A 16263-nucleotide genomic window follows, 5' to 3' on the forward strand; every position below is an offset into this window, starting at 1 on the left:
TCTAAATCTCCATTAAAATGGCAAATAAACAAGCGTGAATCTACTGCAGTAAAATTTGGACACGCTCTCAGTCTTCTGCCTTTCAAAAACAGAGATTCCTCCAACATTTTCCTGCCAATATTGATAATACTAAAATGCATTAAATGTTTGTATGACTAAATTGTGAAAAATTGCAAGAGACCATCTCTCCTAAAAAGGCTAATGCTCCACGAGAACACAAGCATGTCCGAAAATGGGACCGGTGCCGTGCAACTGATAGTGTGATGAGGATGAAGAGGATGATGAGGATGATGAGGACAAAACAGTGCCAAACAGACATGTTATTAAAGACAGGAAGAATAGACACAAGACTCAACACACACCAGGGATCAAGGTGTTTGTTTATGTGCTTCCATTTCACTGGTGTTTACTGTCACACACAGACACACACACAGACACACACACACACACAAACACACACAGACACACACAGACACACACACACACACACACACACACACACACACACACATAGATAGAGAGCCAGTTCGCTCTCGGGAAAGCGTGTTGGGCTGTGAGAAAGGAGTGAAAAACACATCTGAAAGTACACTCAAATTCACCCCTCACAAGGGAATTCACTTGCACTTTTCTTCCTGCTGGATTTCACCCACTTGCTAAATTTCTCTCTCCTTCACACACACACACACACACACACACACACACACACACACACACACACACACACCAATACAAACATAAGAAAAACTCTTTCTCTCCCCCTCTCTCTGCTGCCTTCTTTAACTTTATCAGCTTCAGCGGCCAACAGAATATATCTAGTACCTAAACATTAGAGAGAGCCAACAGAGAAACAAGGTCTGGCCATGATCCAAACAGGACAAAAGGACTAGTCCCACTTGTATGGGACTGTTTCCCGTTGGCCACCATACATAGTATATGATGAGAGGATTGGCGCTGCACCATACAACACACTGCTGCTGAGGATTTTCTGCCACTTATTCCTTGCTTTTTTTTGTTTTAGGAAGGAGGAAGAACTCTCCTGAAAATTCCTGGTGTTAATCATGTTTCATAGCTGGTATTGAAAACATCCTTTCATTCTTCCTCTACATATCCTCATCTGTCCCCGAGGAAGATGGTTAGAAAGATAAAGAGACATTAAGCACAAATTACAGCAACCTGGTTTTCATTCAGTTTTTTTTTCTTTACATAAGTATGATGTATGAGGTTATAAAAGGGCTAATGGGCCTTACAGACTCACTATTTAGGACAGCAATAGTCTGCCGTTCATTGTGAATGAGACTTTGAAGCCCAGCGTGCCACCTGCTGAGCCAGAGAGACTGAAATGGTGCTGAGCTGCAGTACAGGGAAGAGTTTAGAAAGGCTGCAAAAAGGTGACAGCCAATCAGGGTTATTATGATTTCTGTGAAAACACAAGCATATGGGCTTTTTTGTTTAGTATTTTCATCAATAGACGGAAATATGAGGGTTCATGCAAATTGTTACAGTTCATGTAATCCATCTGATAGTTGTCAAGATATTTCACTCAAAACCACAAATGTCAGCCAAAAGCCGAGCATCACCAAAGTCAGAAGGATTCATCCTCTCAGCATTATGTTGGACTGACCATCAAACCAGCAGGCTGACATTGATTATGTTTACATATACAAAATATTCCTGGTATTTGTCCTTATTTTGTGAAAAAGACAATATTCCTACTAAGCTGTTTACATGGCTAATGAAAATGAATATTCCGTTAACATTCCTGCTTACATGCAGAGGAATTTCAGGGTTTTCCTCTGCTCCAGTGGGAACCGGAATGACAAGATCTCAAGTAAACAAGCAAGGTGAAAACCTGCCTGATATTTAGAAGTTATATTGATATGACTGATATTATAAATGTATAGTTACAGACACATCCATTACCTAGGTTATCCCATGATGTTTACTACACTGCTGAGTTTTGGTGCATCATTACCTGACTCATCAATATCAGTGTGGTAAAAACTTCAATTGATATGCATATTCTGAATGTGTTGTATACTTGTCCAAATAATGCTCCTAAAACCTAAAACCTGAATGATATCACCATATCCCACATGTCTTAATCAGAAAATGCTATATCGTATAATTCGGAATAACCAATTGCAATAATTGGAATATTGTGATATTCGGAATAATATGAGTGTGCATGTAAACGTAACACTGACATCCCTAGAGCCACACTACTGGTGTAAACCCTAACCCAAACCCTAACCCTAACATGGCACAACTTTGTTTGTCAAATATGTAACAATACAATACTGTTACATAGTGGTTATACAATGCTCTTGATCACTATGCCTTCCAGAAATATTCAACATTTCTTGTAAATCAACGCAGCTGGTGAAAACACCAAAAAATGAAGAAAATCACATGAAATTCTGTTGTTTGGGTGTAAACAACCATTGTAGGCTAGTAAATGAGAGCGCTGGTACAAGAGCAGACCACAGGATCATCAGTACCCTTTGCTGTGCTCAAACACACACACATACACACACACATACACACACACACAGTAATAAGTGGCACATTGATATAGCAAATGGCAAGAAGAGAGAGAGCATCATTATTGGTGCCGTCTCCTGCCTCCATCCATTTAACAAATCTATTAGAGAACATCACACACACTAAGAGAGAGCAGCAATTGTACAGCAATCTGACAAATGGACTCCAATAGGAATGACTCATCAGTACAGAAAGTACAAAGAGCCTCTGATGCAAAGTCTGCGTCTTCGTGCCAACATCATTTATGTTATGTTTTATCCTGTGTGTGTGTGTGGCAGTGATAGCGGCATGCTGACAGAGCTGGGTGATTTCCTGTCTGGCCTGTAAAAGCAGCAAGAACCTCTTCCTGTATCCTCCTCTATAGGAGCCCACCTGGGGCCACACACACACACAAACACACACACACACACACACATGCACGTCACCATCACATACACTGTCTGGCAGCTGCATCTAATAAGTCACAACAGGAGGAGAAATTCCCTCTACAACAGCTTCAGTTGTCTTCCCCTCCTTCGGTCGTAACATAATATTCAAATGGCCTTCAATGGGCGGAGAGTGTTAGTGTGACCTTTTCAGCTCTCAGCCTACACTCTATCAAAACTACTGCGCAGCTTTTAGCCTTCACAGAGAGTATGAAGAGTGTCAAGCGGAAAACACACACAAAGAAAACAGCCCATTGACAACACTTCTATAAAGTTCAGTGAGTTCTTTGGTTGAGTGCAGCGCGGGAAAAATATCATTTTGAGCTCCACATTCAAAATATCTCAACTGGCTTTGCAATGTGAACCAACATTTTCTGCAAATGATGCTTAATATGTTGCTTGATACTGGACTTTCATTCAAAATCAAACACTATATCAATGTATAGTGATGCATTTTAAATAATATAGACTTATTAAAGGTATAACTTGAATAAATGAGTGGAGAAATATACAACCGATCCAGATTATCTTTAAATGATGATGTCAGATATCAGATCTGAGCCCATCTGAACACCTTTGGAGTTTTGGAGTGCTGTTCATCCCTCCAGCAGAGTTTCAAAGCACAAGGAACCAAGCAGCACTGAAGTCGTTTTGGAAGCTCAACACCTTATAGGCTGTTTTCAGCTTTTCCATGTGACCTAGAACTTCTTGAGGAGCTAAACCTGCATTTTGACCAGAGGAACCCGAGGCTATATCTAATTTCTCTCTAATAGTTATACCTGTGACAAAAATAGTCGCTGCTATAGGGGTTGAACTTTCATAGACACTATTGGTGAGGACCTTGCAGTGCTAATTGATCAAACACAGACTCTGCTTTAACTTATGATCAACTTTACTAAAAAATGACTATTAAAAACTCAGATTTTCCACTTTGGAGATAGGCCTTCTGCACGTCTCCTCATTTCATGTGTTCAGACATTAGATTCACACAAGCGTTAATACAACAAACAACAAGATGACTGTTGTTTTCCCCTCATGTGTGAAAACCTGTGCTTCAAATATCTATGTCACTCTATAATCTGCTGGTCTAATTTGCCTAATCTTCACAGTTCTTTAGATGCGACAGAATCACAAACGGGAATGTGAAAAGAGGGACCTTAAATTCCTTGAATCTATTCCTTTTACCTTTTACTTCAATATTCCTGGAATCATCTGGTTAAAGTGTACTAAAGTATACTATTTCTATCTAATTTGTCACCCGTCTGGATTTTTTTAATGAACTGATCGTCTATTATTGGTTTAAGCCTGAATTCAACATGATTCTAAGATGTTTGAATTACATTCAAAATAAGCATGTTAGTTTTAGTGCTTGTGTTTCACTTCTTTATATGTTACAGGGTGAAGACATAATTCTTCTGTCTTGGATTTTTAAACCTGAAACTGTGAAATTTTTAGATTTGGCAGACTGGTACATAACATCAACAAATAACAGAAACACTGGTATCAGCCTCCAAAACCACACACTGTTTAAAACAAATAGAAAACTGATCTTCAGGCATCTACAAGTCTAACCGAACATACTCTGCTTTTTGATACACATCGCTACAAAAATAGATTTCGTCAACCTCTCCTTGATAGTTGTGTCATTTTTGGACTCTGTAATTGCTTTGTAGTTTGGGACAAACTGTACCTTCAGGCTGCTGGAAACACTTTCATCAGTCACAAGAGAGTTTAGCAGACTGGCTGATAACATCTCAATGACATAATAAGCTTCCTAATAATGCTACCATGTGTAAACCAAAGCAGCATTGGCAGAGGGACACATAAGGGAGGGGACACACGCGCGTGCACACACACACACACGCTTTCTTACCTCGAGTGTTGGTGGCCATGTCCGCCACCTTCTGAAAGGCATCCAGGAAGGCCACAGCAGCCAGAACAGTGGTTCTACATGGACAGAAAATAGCAATCACCTCAAATAAAATGTTGTTATGATTAAGCTTTTTCTCAACGAGCAGCTGCTTTCGTCTGATGTGCATATTACATAAGACAATACCAATGTGTTCATGATTCAGTACATTTGAAAGTAGCTGATATCAATGTTTTCCACCTCTGCAGGGGTCTCTCTCTGACTAAAGCTTCATGTATGAATGTAACCAGTATTTAATTAACTTAAATAAATTAAGTTCATTAAAATCATGTATCACCAAGTTTCTATTCAATTTAAAGAGCGACAAAGCATATGCAGGTTTTTCACATTGGAACAGCAAGATTCATTTATATATTTATTTGTGAGTCAGAGGAACTTACCGGAGCTGAGAATGGAGTTTGGTGGCCTTGGCGCTGAAGTCCTCCCACACAGGATAGGAGCACTGGCAACACACAAGCAACAATATACATTATTACCAACACATATCATATATTCATAAACAACTTATTTGTCTGGTATGCTCAGACCTCCATCCACATGTTACAGTGAGGGCCAAGAGAGACAGATGTATACCTTGGAGGTGAACATATAAAACGTATTGGGATTTAATTAACTGTCACAATTTTAAAGAGCAATTATAATTTGTATCCATTACCAAAGAAAATGCCAAATATTTGTTGTTTCTTGCTTCTAAAATGTGAGGATATCTGTGGATTTTGGCAAATCATTGGTTTAAACTAACACCTGGTCAGTTGCCTCATGTACTGATCAGCTGAACAGATGCATGTGTTACACAATTTGAATGTTTCTCAGCCAGCTGATCCAAAAGTTCATAACATTTTTAAGGTCACATGAATTTTCTTTTTTCTTAAGCACCGTTCTCTGTCTCCAACATGGAGAATGTGGACTCAGTTTGCATGCAGTTTGGCTGCATCCACAAAAATTTGAACTTCCTCTTTTTCTTACTTCATCTCATTTTCTCCCACTATCGCTCTGCATCACTGTCCATTTTTCTCTTTGTTAATCAGTTTCAATCCCATTTTAAATGATAATGAATTTAACTGAACAAGTGTAGGCTGTGTGAACTGTGCCAGTGGAGGTTTTTTCCAGCGTGGGAAACATATTTTCATATGTTTTGGACATTTTATGCACAGACCCACTGATTAATTGAGAAAATACTGAGACAAGTCAATGTTGAAAGGAATGGGTATAGTAGAAGCCCCCAAAATATTGCTCTATCCAGACCTGGTGCAACATTCAAATGCTGCTTAGAATCATCAGTAAATATTAAATCATATCATTATAAACATAATAACATAAAAAGAACTATTCTGAATAATGACTCATTTCACTTTTGATACACTAAGTACATTTAGCTGATAAAAGCTCTGGATTTTACTATAACTGTTATATTGTACTGAATAACAGTTAATGGTTCAGTATTGATTATCAATAATGATAACCATCATCATCATCATCATCAGCCATTAGATGAATGTTTTTTTTCATGTAACTCTTTGTTTCAAATGTACAGACTTTTCTGTAAGTCACACTCTTTGTTCTCTTGTAGTGCTACATTGTAGGTCTCCTTTCAGCGTCTGTCATAAACCAATTCCTTATGCCTTTACCATAAAAGCACACACACACACACACACACACACACACACACCCCTATCCCAGTCTCTCCTTGATCAGTACCCCAATTTTTTTTCACCCAGACTCTCGTTTATTCCCCCAAAACAGAAACATCCCCTCCTTTTTCTCCCAGTTCACCCACCTAATCCATCTTCCCAAACACACACACACACACACACATATGTAGACACACACACATACAGAACACTTGACAGCGACTGGCATCAGGCAGCATCAAAGGCTTTGACTCGAGCAGCCAGGATTTCTAACACAATTCAAAGCTGAAGCTGTGTCTCTAATGGATGCTGCTCCCCATCCTCCAACCCCCTTCCTCCACACTGGATGACTGCTCTATCATACACCCCCATCTTTAGCACATATTACATTATACTTGATCCAGTTTAACCTATAACCCTGTTAAAAACCTTCAAATGGCCTGTGTGTGTGTGTTGGGGGGGGGGGGGGGTTGATGATTGTGTTTGTACTGTATCAGTATAGGTCAAAATATCCTCATAGAGGAAGAAAGGTAAGGAACATCTGACGACAAAATAAAATAATGAAAAAATAAAGGTGAGGAGGATGGAAGGAAGTGTGTGTGCATGTGTGCATGTGTGTGTGTGTATGTATGTGTGTGGGGGGGTGGGGCATCCCGTCATGATGTCAGACTCGCACAGACAGTAAGGGTGTATACTCTTTGATCTGGCCTGTTTGATGTGGCTTAATTTGGTCTGAAATCACAGTCCTATTTCCCCTTGGTACCGAAACCTACCCCCTCCACCATGTACACACACACACACACACACACACACACACACACACACACACACACACACACACTGCTCCCTCCCCTTGCTGGCTGTTTGAAGTGCACTATGGAGCTTAAGTAGTGTGGATGGGAGATAACACGAACTGACGCCCTCCTCCTTGCACACACTCACACACACACACACACACACACACACACACACACACACACACACACACACACACACACACACACACACACACACACGAAGAGCCTTGCTCCTCATTAGCATATTTTGGGCATTTCAATCCAGTATGAGAGCCTGGTGGCAAGTGACCAAGTGAAGTGTTTATATGTGTGTGTGTGTGTGTGTGTGTGTGTGTGTGTGTGTGTGTGTGTGTGAGATTGCTTCCTGTTCCTCAACATGCAGGTCTCCCTCCTCACACTGTATGCTGCTGTGAGATAAGTAGACCAGACATGGACTGCCACCTGATCCCATTTTATAACTTTGACCAAGCCAGATGAACACTTGCTAAACCGCTGAAATGTGAGGGAGTAGAAAAGGACTGCAGCAGTACAGTGAACACATCACATTGCATAGAGAACTGAGTGTTTCTGGTCAGTGGTGTACTGTATTATGGTCACGCTAATAAACCAATTGGCCAATCCATTTTACATATTAACAATGGCTCAAATAACAACATATTATGAGATAGATGCTACTTATAGTGATGGATCTAAGTCATTCCCCACAACTCTTTTGTTTCACTCTTGCAACTCTTATTAGCATAGCAGGAATCTGTCTTTCGAAATAAAAGCTCTAATAAACCCGCTGTGCTTTAACTGCACCAAACAACAGACTAGTAAAATCGGCCTTTAGCAGCTGTAATAGTCATTGCAAAAGCAAACATAGTTAAAATGAGAGCGAAGATTAAACCTCAGACACTCAAAATAATGTGTTAAAAGTCACCTGTCTGCTAACACAATACATGTTAATAATGTCACACCCAGTCATACACCATACTATTGCTTTACAATGTGTTGAGTCACTCTTCTTGTATATCTATATATGGATAGTAAACCCCTGGAATATGTTGTACATTTCTGAGAGAGTGCAATGAAACCTTTATGGCAGATTCATTATGAATTATACAAGTCAGTAACAGTGCAACTAGCCCAGAAGCGACAACAGGACTTCCATTCTCTACTGATATCTGATTAGTAAGAATTATCAATAAGATTATAACTTGGATGCAGAGCTGTTCATAAATGTCGGCTCTAGTGTTTTACGACTGCTGGTAACAGTAAGTGTTTTTTTAATGGGCGCATTACAGATTTAATGGGCACATTACTCTTACTTGTTTTTTCAATATTCCATTGATTGGATCAAACTTGAAAAGATTTCTGTGGTCAAACTGAGCAACCTTATAAAGATCTGAGCACAAAGATCTGTTGTTTGAATTCTTTTGAAATCAGTTTTGCATATCAGAGGGTTACAAGGCTTTCTGCCTGCAAGCTCCATGCTCCATAAGTGTGTGTGTGTGTGTGTGTGTGTGTCTCAACCAGAGAGCTCAAAGACCACAATCATAACCACAGCGCTCACATGGTTGTGGGACTTTGATATCACGGTGGCCGAGGGGCAAATACATCAGTGTGTGAGAGACATGAAGTGGGAGACAGTAAGTGTGTGAAAAAGCTTTTGGATAGTGTACTATTACATCACCACTTCCTGTGTTAAACAAAAACTCAACAGGGCGTGCATGATTACTTCTCATGCACGCGCACACACCAACACACATACATACATACATATATACATACTACCCAATTCATCCCAGTGTAAACACATCACAGCTAAAAGTGTGTCCTCGCTTTCTCCTCTCTCTGTTTTTCCATGTCACCCATTTAAAACTCAAGTGGACATCAGATTGTGTATCTAAGGGTGTGCACTATACACAATCACAATGCTTCTGACCTCCATTTATGGGATAAAATGAGGGAGATTTCCAGCTTTGTGTACTTCACCTTTCCTTCTTCCTTTTAACCCTCCCTTCCTTCCTCCCTCCTTTTACTGCTGCTTCTTTCAGGATGAAGCTCATTGAATGTGGCAAGCTGTTGAACTGCTCCCTCCCTTTCGTTTTCAATGAAGAAAAGCAGAATTGGCTATTAACAGGCGGCCATAAAACTAAAGACCTTTAACTAAAGACCTAAGATCACTGTACCAATTACAATCAAGATCTAATATGTGTTCAGTCTAAATAAATGGAAATTGCAGAGTATGATTTGAATACAGAAATAAAGTCAATCCTCTATCAATCTGTTTCGCTTATGAACATTAAAGTGAGCAACCATGAAGGCAAGCAGCAAGCTGTATTTAGCCTGATGGATCTACCCATATGGTGTCACAGAGGCATGGCAGTATTGTCACATTTGGTCTGGCTGTAATCTAAGTCCCCAACCCCAGAAACTGTGCAAGACTCATCCTCCTCCCTCATTCTGTTTCTCCTTCCATTCCTCCCAGTGACAGTCCATCATCTCCACAGAATTATGCTAACTGACTGATTGTATTTCATATTCATATTCCTGCATCTCCCATCCTTTGTAGTGTTTTATAAAGAGGTTTATACGCTCTGATCTCCAGTTGATGATCCCTACAAAGCAGACGACCACCAATAAGACCCTTTGAACCTAAGCTGTATGAATGTGTTTACTTGCTTTAGTTTCAGGCTTATGACACTGTCACTGGATGTCTTTGCTGGTTAGACTTTATAATGCTTTTCTTAGAATAAATTCAGCTACTCATAAATGCCATCAATTGGTATGTCAGTGTTAATATACATGTTCTAGGAGATGTTTTATGCTATTTTAAACTGTCAGGATTAGTCCACAGGTTTTAAACACACCACAAATATCTGAATATAATTGTGTCAGTGTTATAGAAACAACCATGCTGATGAGACTTTCGATTGCTAAATTCTGTAAAACATCTCTAATATATGATATGGAGTGTGACACCACCCTAATAAAAAACTAATTTTCACGGAATTTGTCACTAGCATTAAAGGGAAACTTTGCCCCTTTTTAAAGCAGCATTGTATTATTACAACGTGTAGTATATTCAAATGAACAACTTTTCTCTGCAAAAGTCTGCAGGGTGACATAAAATGCATCATCCATGATACAAAGCTGAATATCATGCTGTTTAATTGGACACAACAGAGTCTGAAAGAAGAAGCGACCGCCTGAGCGGAGCGATGTTACAGCTTCTTACAGCCCGACTTCAGCTGCTGAGTTTCTCCTTGATCCTCACTCTAACACTAATACAAATAACTACCTTTATAATATAATGTCAGAGCAGAGATGTGGCAACACTATTACAATTTTTGAGACTGAATATAGTGCTGTGTAATCAGATAAAGAGTGTGTGGAGGAGGAAGCGACCACGGAAGCTGAGAGAGAGGCGCCTGCAGCCAGGGAGGCAGAAGTAGCATCAACCAGTGTCTGATGAGGATTGTCAGAAAGAATGGAGAGAGACTGCAACAGACTTTGTGGTGCTTTGGTAACATCTGACTTTGTTTTCTGATAGAATATTTTATCAGAATGGCACATTAGCCACTGTGTTACATGTAACTTGCAGCTGCATCCGGCCTTTAAGGCAAAATCCAGCTTCTCATCGTCCCAAAATAGGTAAGCAGTAGAAACTCACTTTGTAATTGCAATTGTCATAAACACGCTATTAGTTTTCTCTTGTCATAGGGCACCAATTTCAAAAATAATTGCACATTCCTACAACATAGGTTACCCAGTTTTAAGAAATCGTCCTATTCACAGCAGTGAATTTTTCCTTTAATTTTCCTTTTCTTATGGGGAGGGATATATATTATAACATGCGTGGGTTACACCTGAACTAGACCTTTTTTTTGCCTTGTTTCAGACTGCTGCCCACGTCTTATATTTGGAAAAGGTCTGGTGTTGTGCCCATTGACTGCTGTTTGTGGAGGCTGAAGAAACCAGTCAGACCTTTGGCAGAATTAACAATGGGGGTGTCATCTTCCTACATAGATAGCTATTGGCTAGCTACCAAGCTGGTTTTGTTATGTCATGTAAGCAACAGAAATAAGGACTTAAAGTCAACGTATTTCATTGATCAATATAAAAAGAACATTGTTAACAAGTGAACTGCTGCTAGCAAACTCTACCACAGCTTCAGTGTTGACTGAAAAGTTGGTCAGCAGGACAGATAAACCCCACATCCCACCCCCCATCCACACACACACACACACACACACACACACACACACACACACACACATACACACACACACACACACAATGTCAAAGTGAATGACTGAGGTGAAATAAAATGCAATTCAGAATTTAGGAGATATGAAATTATAACTGTCACATTTAACATGATTTCTATGCGCAGTGTATCTGTAGTCAGGAAGATGCTTGTGTATTACAATATGTCTGAGTTAGAAGGAAAAAAGGATACAATTGCTGGTGCAAATCGCATCAAAGAGTTAACTTTCTTTGTGTGTGCATGAGTGTGTGTGTGTGTGTGTGTGTGTGTGTGTGTGTGTGTGTATTGTTATAAAAACAGAGGGTAGGTAAACTGTATTTACCCTCCACTTGATCCCCATTTTCAATCCAACCGGTGTACAGGGACCCTTCCGTCTTCCTCTATCCCTCCAATAATAATCTCCCACCCGTGATAGAAAGTAATATATTGACTATTTTTCCCCTTACACTCTTTCTTCGAGTAATCCTCTGTTTCATCTGGTCCTGACTCTGGACTCTGGGGTGCTGTCAACAGTCCTCTGGCCTAGTTCTCAGAGAACCACCAGTCCACCCAGTCTGTCCAGCACTCTATTGAGAGCTCCACTCCACTCACTACAGTGGATGAGAAGCTTACTGTCTCCTCTCGTTCTTTTGTTCCCTTTGTTTCCCCCACAGCAAGACAGAAAAACAGAGGAAATCCAGCAAGAGAGACAGGGGGAGAGAGAGAGCGGGTGGAGGCAGGCAGAGAGGGATGTAAGGATTAGCCAGATTTTTTGTTGTATAATCGAGCCAATTCACACGTTAAAAGAGAAATGCAAGAACCAAACAAAAGAGGCTAATTTCACAGCGCTTTATATGCATAATCGACTGGCTGGGAGTTTTCAAATAGAGGATCAAACTCATTTTTTATCAAGGTTGGGGATGTATAACCCACAGAGAAAAAAAATGCCCCATATTATCTGTCTACACTACTTCCAGAAAGAATGGTGCAGTCTTTTGTTTGCTCTGTAGTCAGCTGTAACATTACAGTGATTCAGGCCTACATTCACAGGTAAGGTTACTGCGCTTCTTTTATACTATACAAGGGATTGAATACTAGCAGCATGAATATAACAACACTGTATTTGATTTGTGAGGGTGTTTACTGTGTCCACCACCTTGTTTTAGCTTGCTAGCATGCTAATATTAGCTAATTAGCACATTTTGTCAAAGTAGTATTTGATAAATTACAATTTTGACCTGATGATGGCGCTAGAGGAAAAGTTAAAGGATCAATAACATTATTAGACTTCATCCTGGCAAGGACATGAATGTGAACCTCATGTGGGCACTAGTAGAAAAGTCAGAGAATCACAAAGGTCACTAGGATTTATCCGCTTGGCACTATTTATTTCTGTGCCAAATTTCATGGCAATCCAACCAATAGCTGTTGAGATATTTCAATCTGGACCAAAGTGGTGGACTGTTCACTAACCAACCAACATACCAACATTGTCATCCCCAGAGTCACAGCACTAGCATGGCTAAAAATCACATCTTGAACATAAATAAAATTTCATCAATTATTCTCCAGCCCAGGCACAATCTGTCGACCAAATTCATCAAAAGACATTCATTAATGTTAATTTAGATATTCTGCTGAGACAGCTGTCCTAGCCAGCAAAAACGACAGCACTGCTCTTTTGATTAAACATTTAAAGCAACATATGATTACATTCTCCAGACAAGCAACCTGGAGGGCAATGCATATAAAGGCTGCTGTCTCTGAAAGTGGCATAATATTATTATGGAACTGTTAAACCTTTTAAGGAGGACGTGCTAACTTGATGATGAAACTGTTAGTGGAGGTGGTGGAGGGGGTACAGAACCAGTCAATGATGGTTTGTTTAAACCAGGCATGTCCAAACTATTCCATACAGGGCCATGTGGCTGCAGGTTTTCATTCCAACCAAGCAGGAGCACACCGGGCTCGACTCATTTAATCAACTGATCTCAGTCTTCAGACAGTTGATTGGTTGAATCAGGGGCTCTTGATTGGTTGGAACAAAACCTGCAGACACACAGTCCTTTATGGAATAGGTTGGACATACCTGGGTTAAATCATGACCGCAGTCTTTACCTAATCCCAAAACGGTCGCCGCCTAAACTTTACCCAAACCTTGACCATAGCAGTGGTAGATCAGACCATATGTGTTTTGAAAAAGGAACTATAATCCTAGTTCTTGAGTTCCATTCGGAACATTATGACCACCACTTAGCTGTAGGATGTGGATAGTGTGTTCATGGTTGTATGCTTGCCAGCTTAGCCAAGTTACCATCATTACACTGGCTACCCTGGTTACCCATGCTCATGTGATGTTGCTGCCATCGTTATTATTAAAATATTCACATATTTGAACAATACTGTTTCTCCTCTGTCTCCCTCTGCTTGAATTCATAGAACTTGCACTGCATCCAGGTAACTACTATTTATGCTTAACTAGCATGCACATTACATAACAGGCACCAGGAGTTTATCCACCCTTGTCTTTTCCCTTGCCTGTCTTTTGGGCCAGCCTTTACTTATGTGTCGACCACGCCCTGGATCATTATCCGAGACTCAGCTTTTAATTGACTGTCTTCTTTTATTTAGGAAATATGGTCCACTTTTACCTTCTTTTTTTTTTAAAGATTTATGCAGTAGCAAAATAAGTGGAGTCATGATTTCCTCCACCATGCTGAGTAAAACGCCTCTCCCAGCTCATCGGCTGGCACTTTGTTTCAAAGGGAAGAGGATCAGCATGCAGATGAGGAGACAGAGGCTGCCTCGCTGCATAATTGATGAAGTGCAGCAGCTAATTCCAATCTAAACATAGTGATGAGGGGAAAGAGGGAACCATCTGTGTGTTGTTGTGTCTCTGTGCTGCAAGGCCAGAGATCATAGACGCCCTATTGGTGAAACATCTGCACAATGGGATGTCTGCACCATGCTTTGGGTAAAACGACATCCATGAATTTCATGTAACATGCCAGACAGAACGGTCATGAATGGACACACATAATCAGATGCTACTGTATCATAGCAGGAATGAAAGATGCAGCGATAAGAATGAAAGGAGGACAGCAGTATTAGTTTTGGAGGCAGCTACAAGAAGATTGTGTTGTAAAAATCTGCAACAACTGTCTGATTTAAAACCAATGTGTTAATGACAGGATGATTTGCTGTTCTGATACTTTGTATTGAAAACATCTACATAAGGGGAAAAAGGCACTGGAACCTGACCCATCTGAACTGAATGTGAGGGTGGCTGAAGTTTATAAATGTTGTATTGTAACCAAAATTTCATGGCAATCTATCTGACAAATTTAATGAAAAACCAAAAATGTCAACCTCATGGTGATGCTAAAGTAAAATCAGGTGATCACAAACATGAATAGGATTCACCCCCTGGGCAACATAAGTAGTAATGTGTACAAGATTCCATTGTAATCCATCAAATAATTGAATGTTAACCTCATGGTGGTGCTAAAGTAAAGTCAGAAGATCACAAAATCAATAGGATTAACCCCCTGGGCAACATACATAGATATGTGTACCAGATTTCATGGCAATCCATACAGTAATTGAATAACCTCATGATGGCATTAGAGGAAGCAAACCAATGTGTTCAGGATTCTTTCTTTGGGGACCATGAATGACTGTAACAAAAGTTCATGACTATCCATCCAATAATTGCTAAGATATTTCACTAAACAACAAAAATGTCAACCTCATGGTGGCATTAGAGAAAAGGTCACCAAAGTCTGCAGGATTCATTCTCTTGCGACCATGAATGTCTGTACCAAAGTTCATACAGTACTTGTGGGGATATTTCATTGTGGACAAAAGTGGTGGATCACCCAATGAACACTGCCATCCCACGAGCCAAGGCCCTAGCAAGGCTAAAGAATGGTCACAGCCAAAGAAGCACAAGCCAAGATATCCTCATAGCATGTAGTATAGTGCCTCTGTAGTTGATCGTTAGACCTGCCTTGCCTGGTGAATCTCAAATTTCATTATCAAACTATCAGGACTTTACAAGATAGAAGATATGATACAAACATATTCACAAGCTGAGTAAACTGCAGTGCGTAAAAGTAATGTGATTTCAGAGGATTCCCCCTTTCAGCTCTGCTTTCAGGCCAAAGCAGTGTTTCATAGAAATGGAGAGAGAGATTTCAACACCAAACTGATGCTTCATTGCATTATATGTTCACAAGCAGCCATCAATCATCCAGGCTCTCCAGGTATGAAGATGACTCTTAGCTGTTTCTCTCCTTACCATTGCTGAGCTGGAAATTATTATTATCGCCACTGCTCCGATCGTGTAAAAGAGCTGTTGATGCACATTGTAGGTGTGTCCGTGAGACCACTTAGTGTAAGTGACGCTAACCGTTCCTGCGACCCTCAGCACTTAGAGAGATATGTAGGGGGAAGACGACAGGGGGGGAAGGGGGGCTGACCTTGATGGCTCAGTCCAGTACAACCCAAACAGACAAGGCTTAACGTGTCTTAAAAACTCAGGATTGTGTGCAGATTTGGTTGACATTAAAAACATGTTATTTAAAACAATGACGAACTACAGTATAATATGCAAAGTGGTTGCAGCATTTTATGGCTTGTTGCTATTGACCTATCAGCTCAATATTTGGAACATTTTGGTGTCAGCTGTACAACAGGCTACAAC

The 16263-nt window shown here is 40.2% G+C and overlaps 1 protein-coding gene across 1 annotated transcript in view; it reads right to left on the bottom strand.

Moving 5' to 3' along the window:
- mtss1lb (MTSS I-BAR domain containing 2b) overlaps positions 1 to 16263 on the bottom strand; it is a 64402-nt gene that overhangs the window by 38484 nt on the left and 9655 nt on the right. The window contains exons 2-3 of the mRNA XM_053315857.1: positions 5277 to 5338; positions 4840 to 4913 (exon numbers count right to left, since the gene is read on the bottom strand). Coding sequence (XP_053171832.1) covers positions 4840 to 4913; positions 5277 to 5338 — 136 coding nt within the window. The remainder of the gene's footprint in view (positions 1 to 4839; positions 4914 to 5276; positions 5339 to 16263) is intronic.

The sequence above is a fragment of the Scomber japonicus genome, chromosome 1 (genome assembly GCF_027409825.1).
Source record: "Scomber japonicus isolate fScoJap1 chromosome 1, fScoJap1.pri, whole genome shotgun sequence".
Classification (NCBI taxonomy): domain Eukaryota; kingdom Metazoa; phylum Chordata; class Actinopteri; order Scombriformes; family Scombridae; genus Scomber; species Scomber japonicus.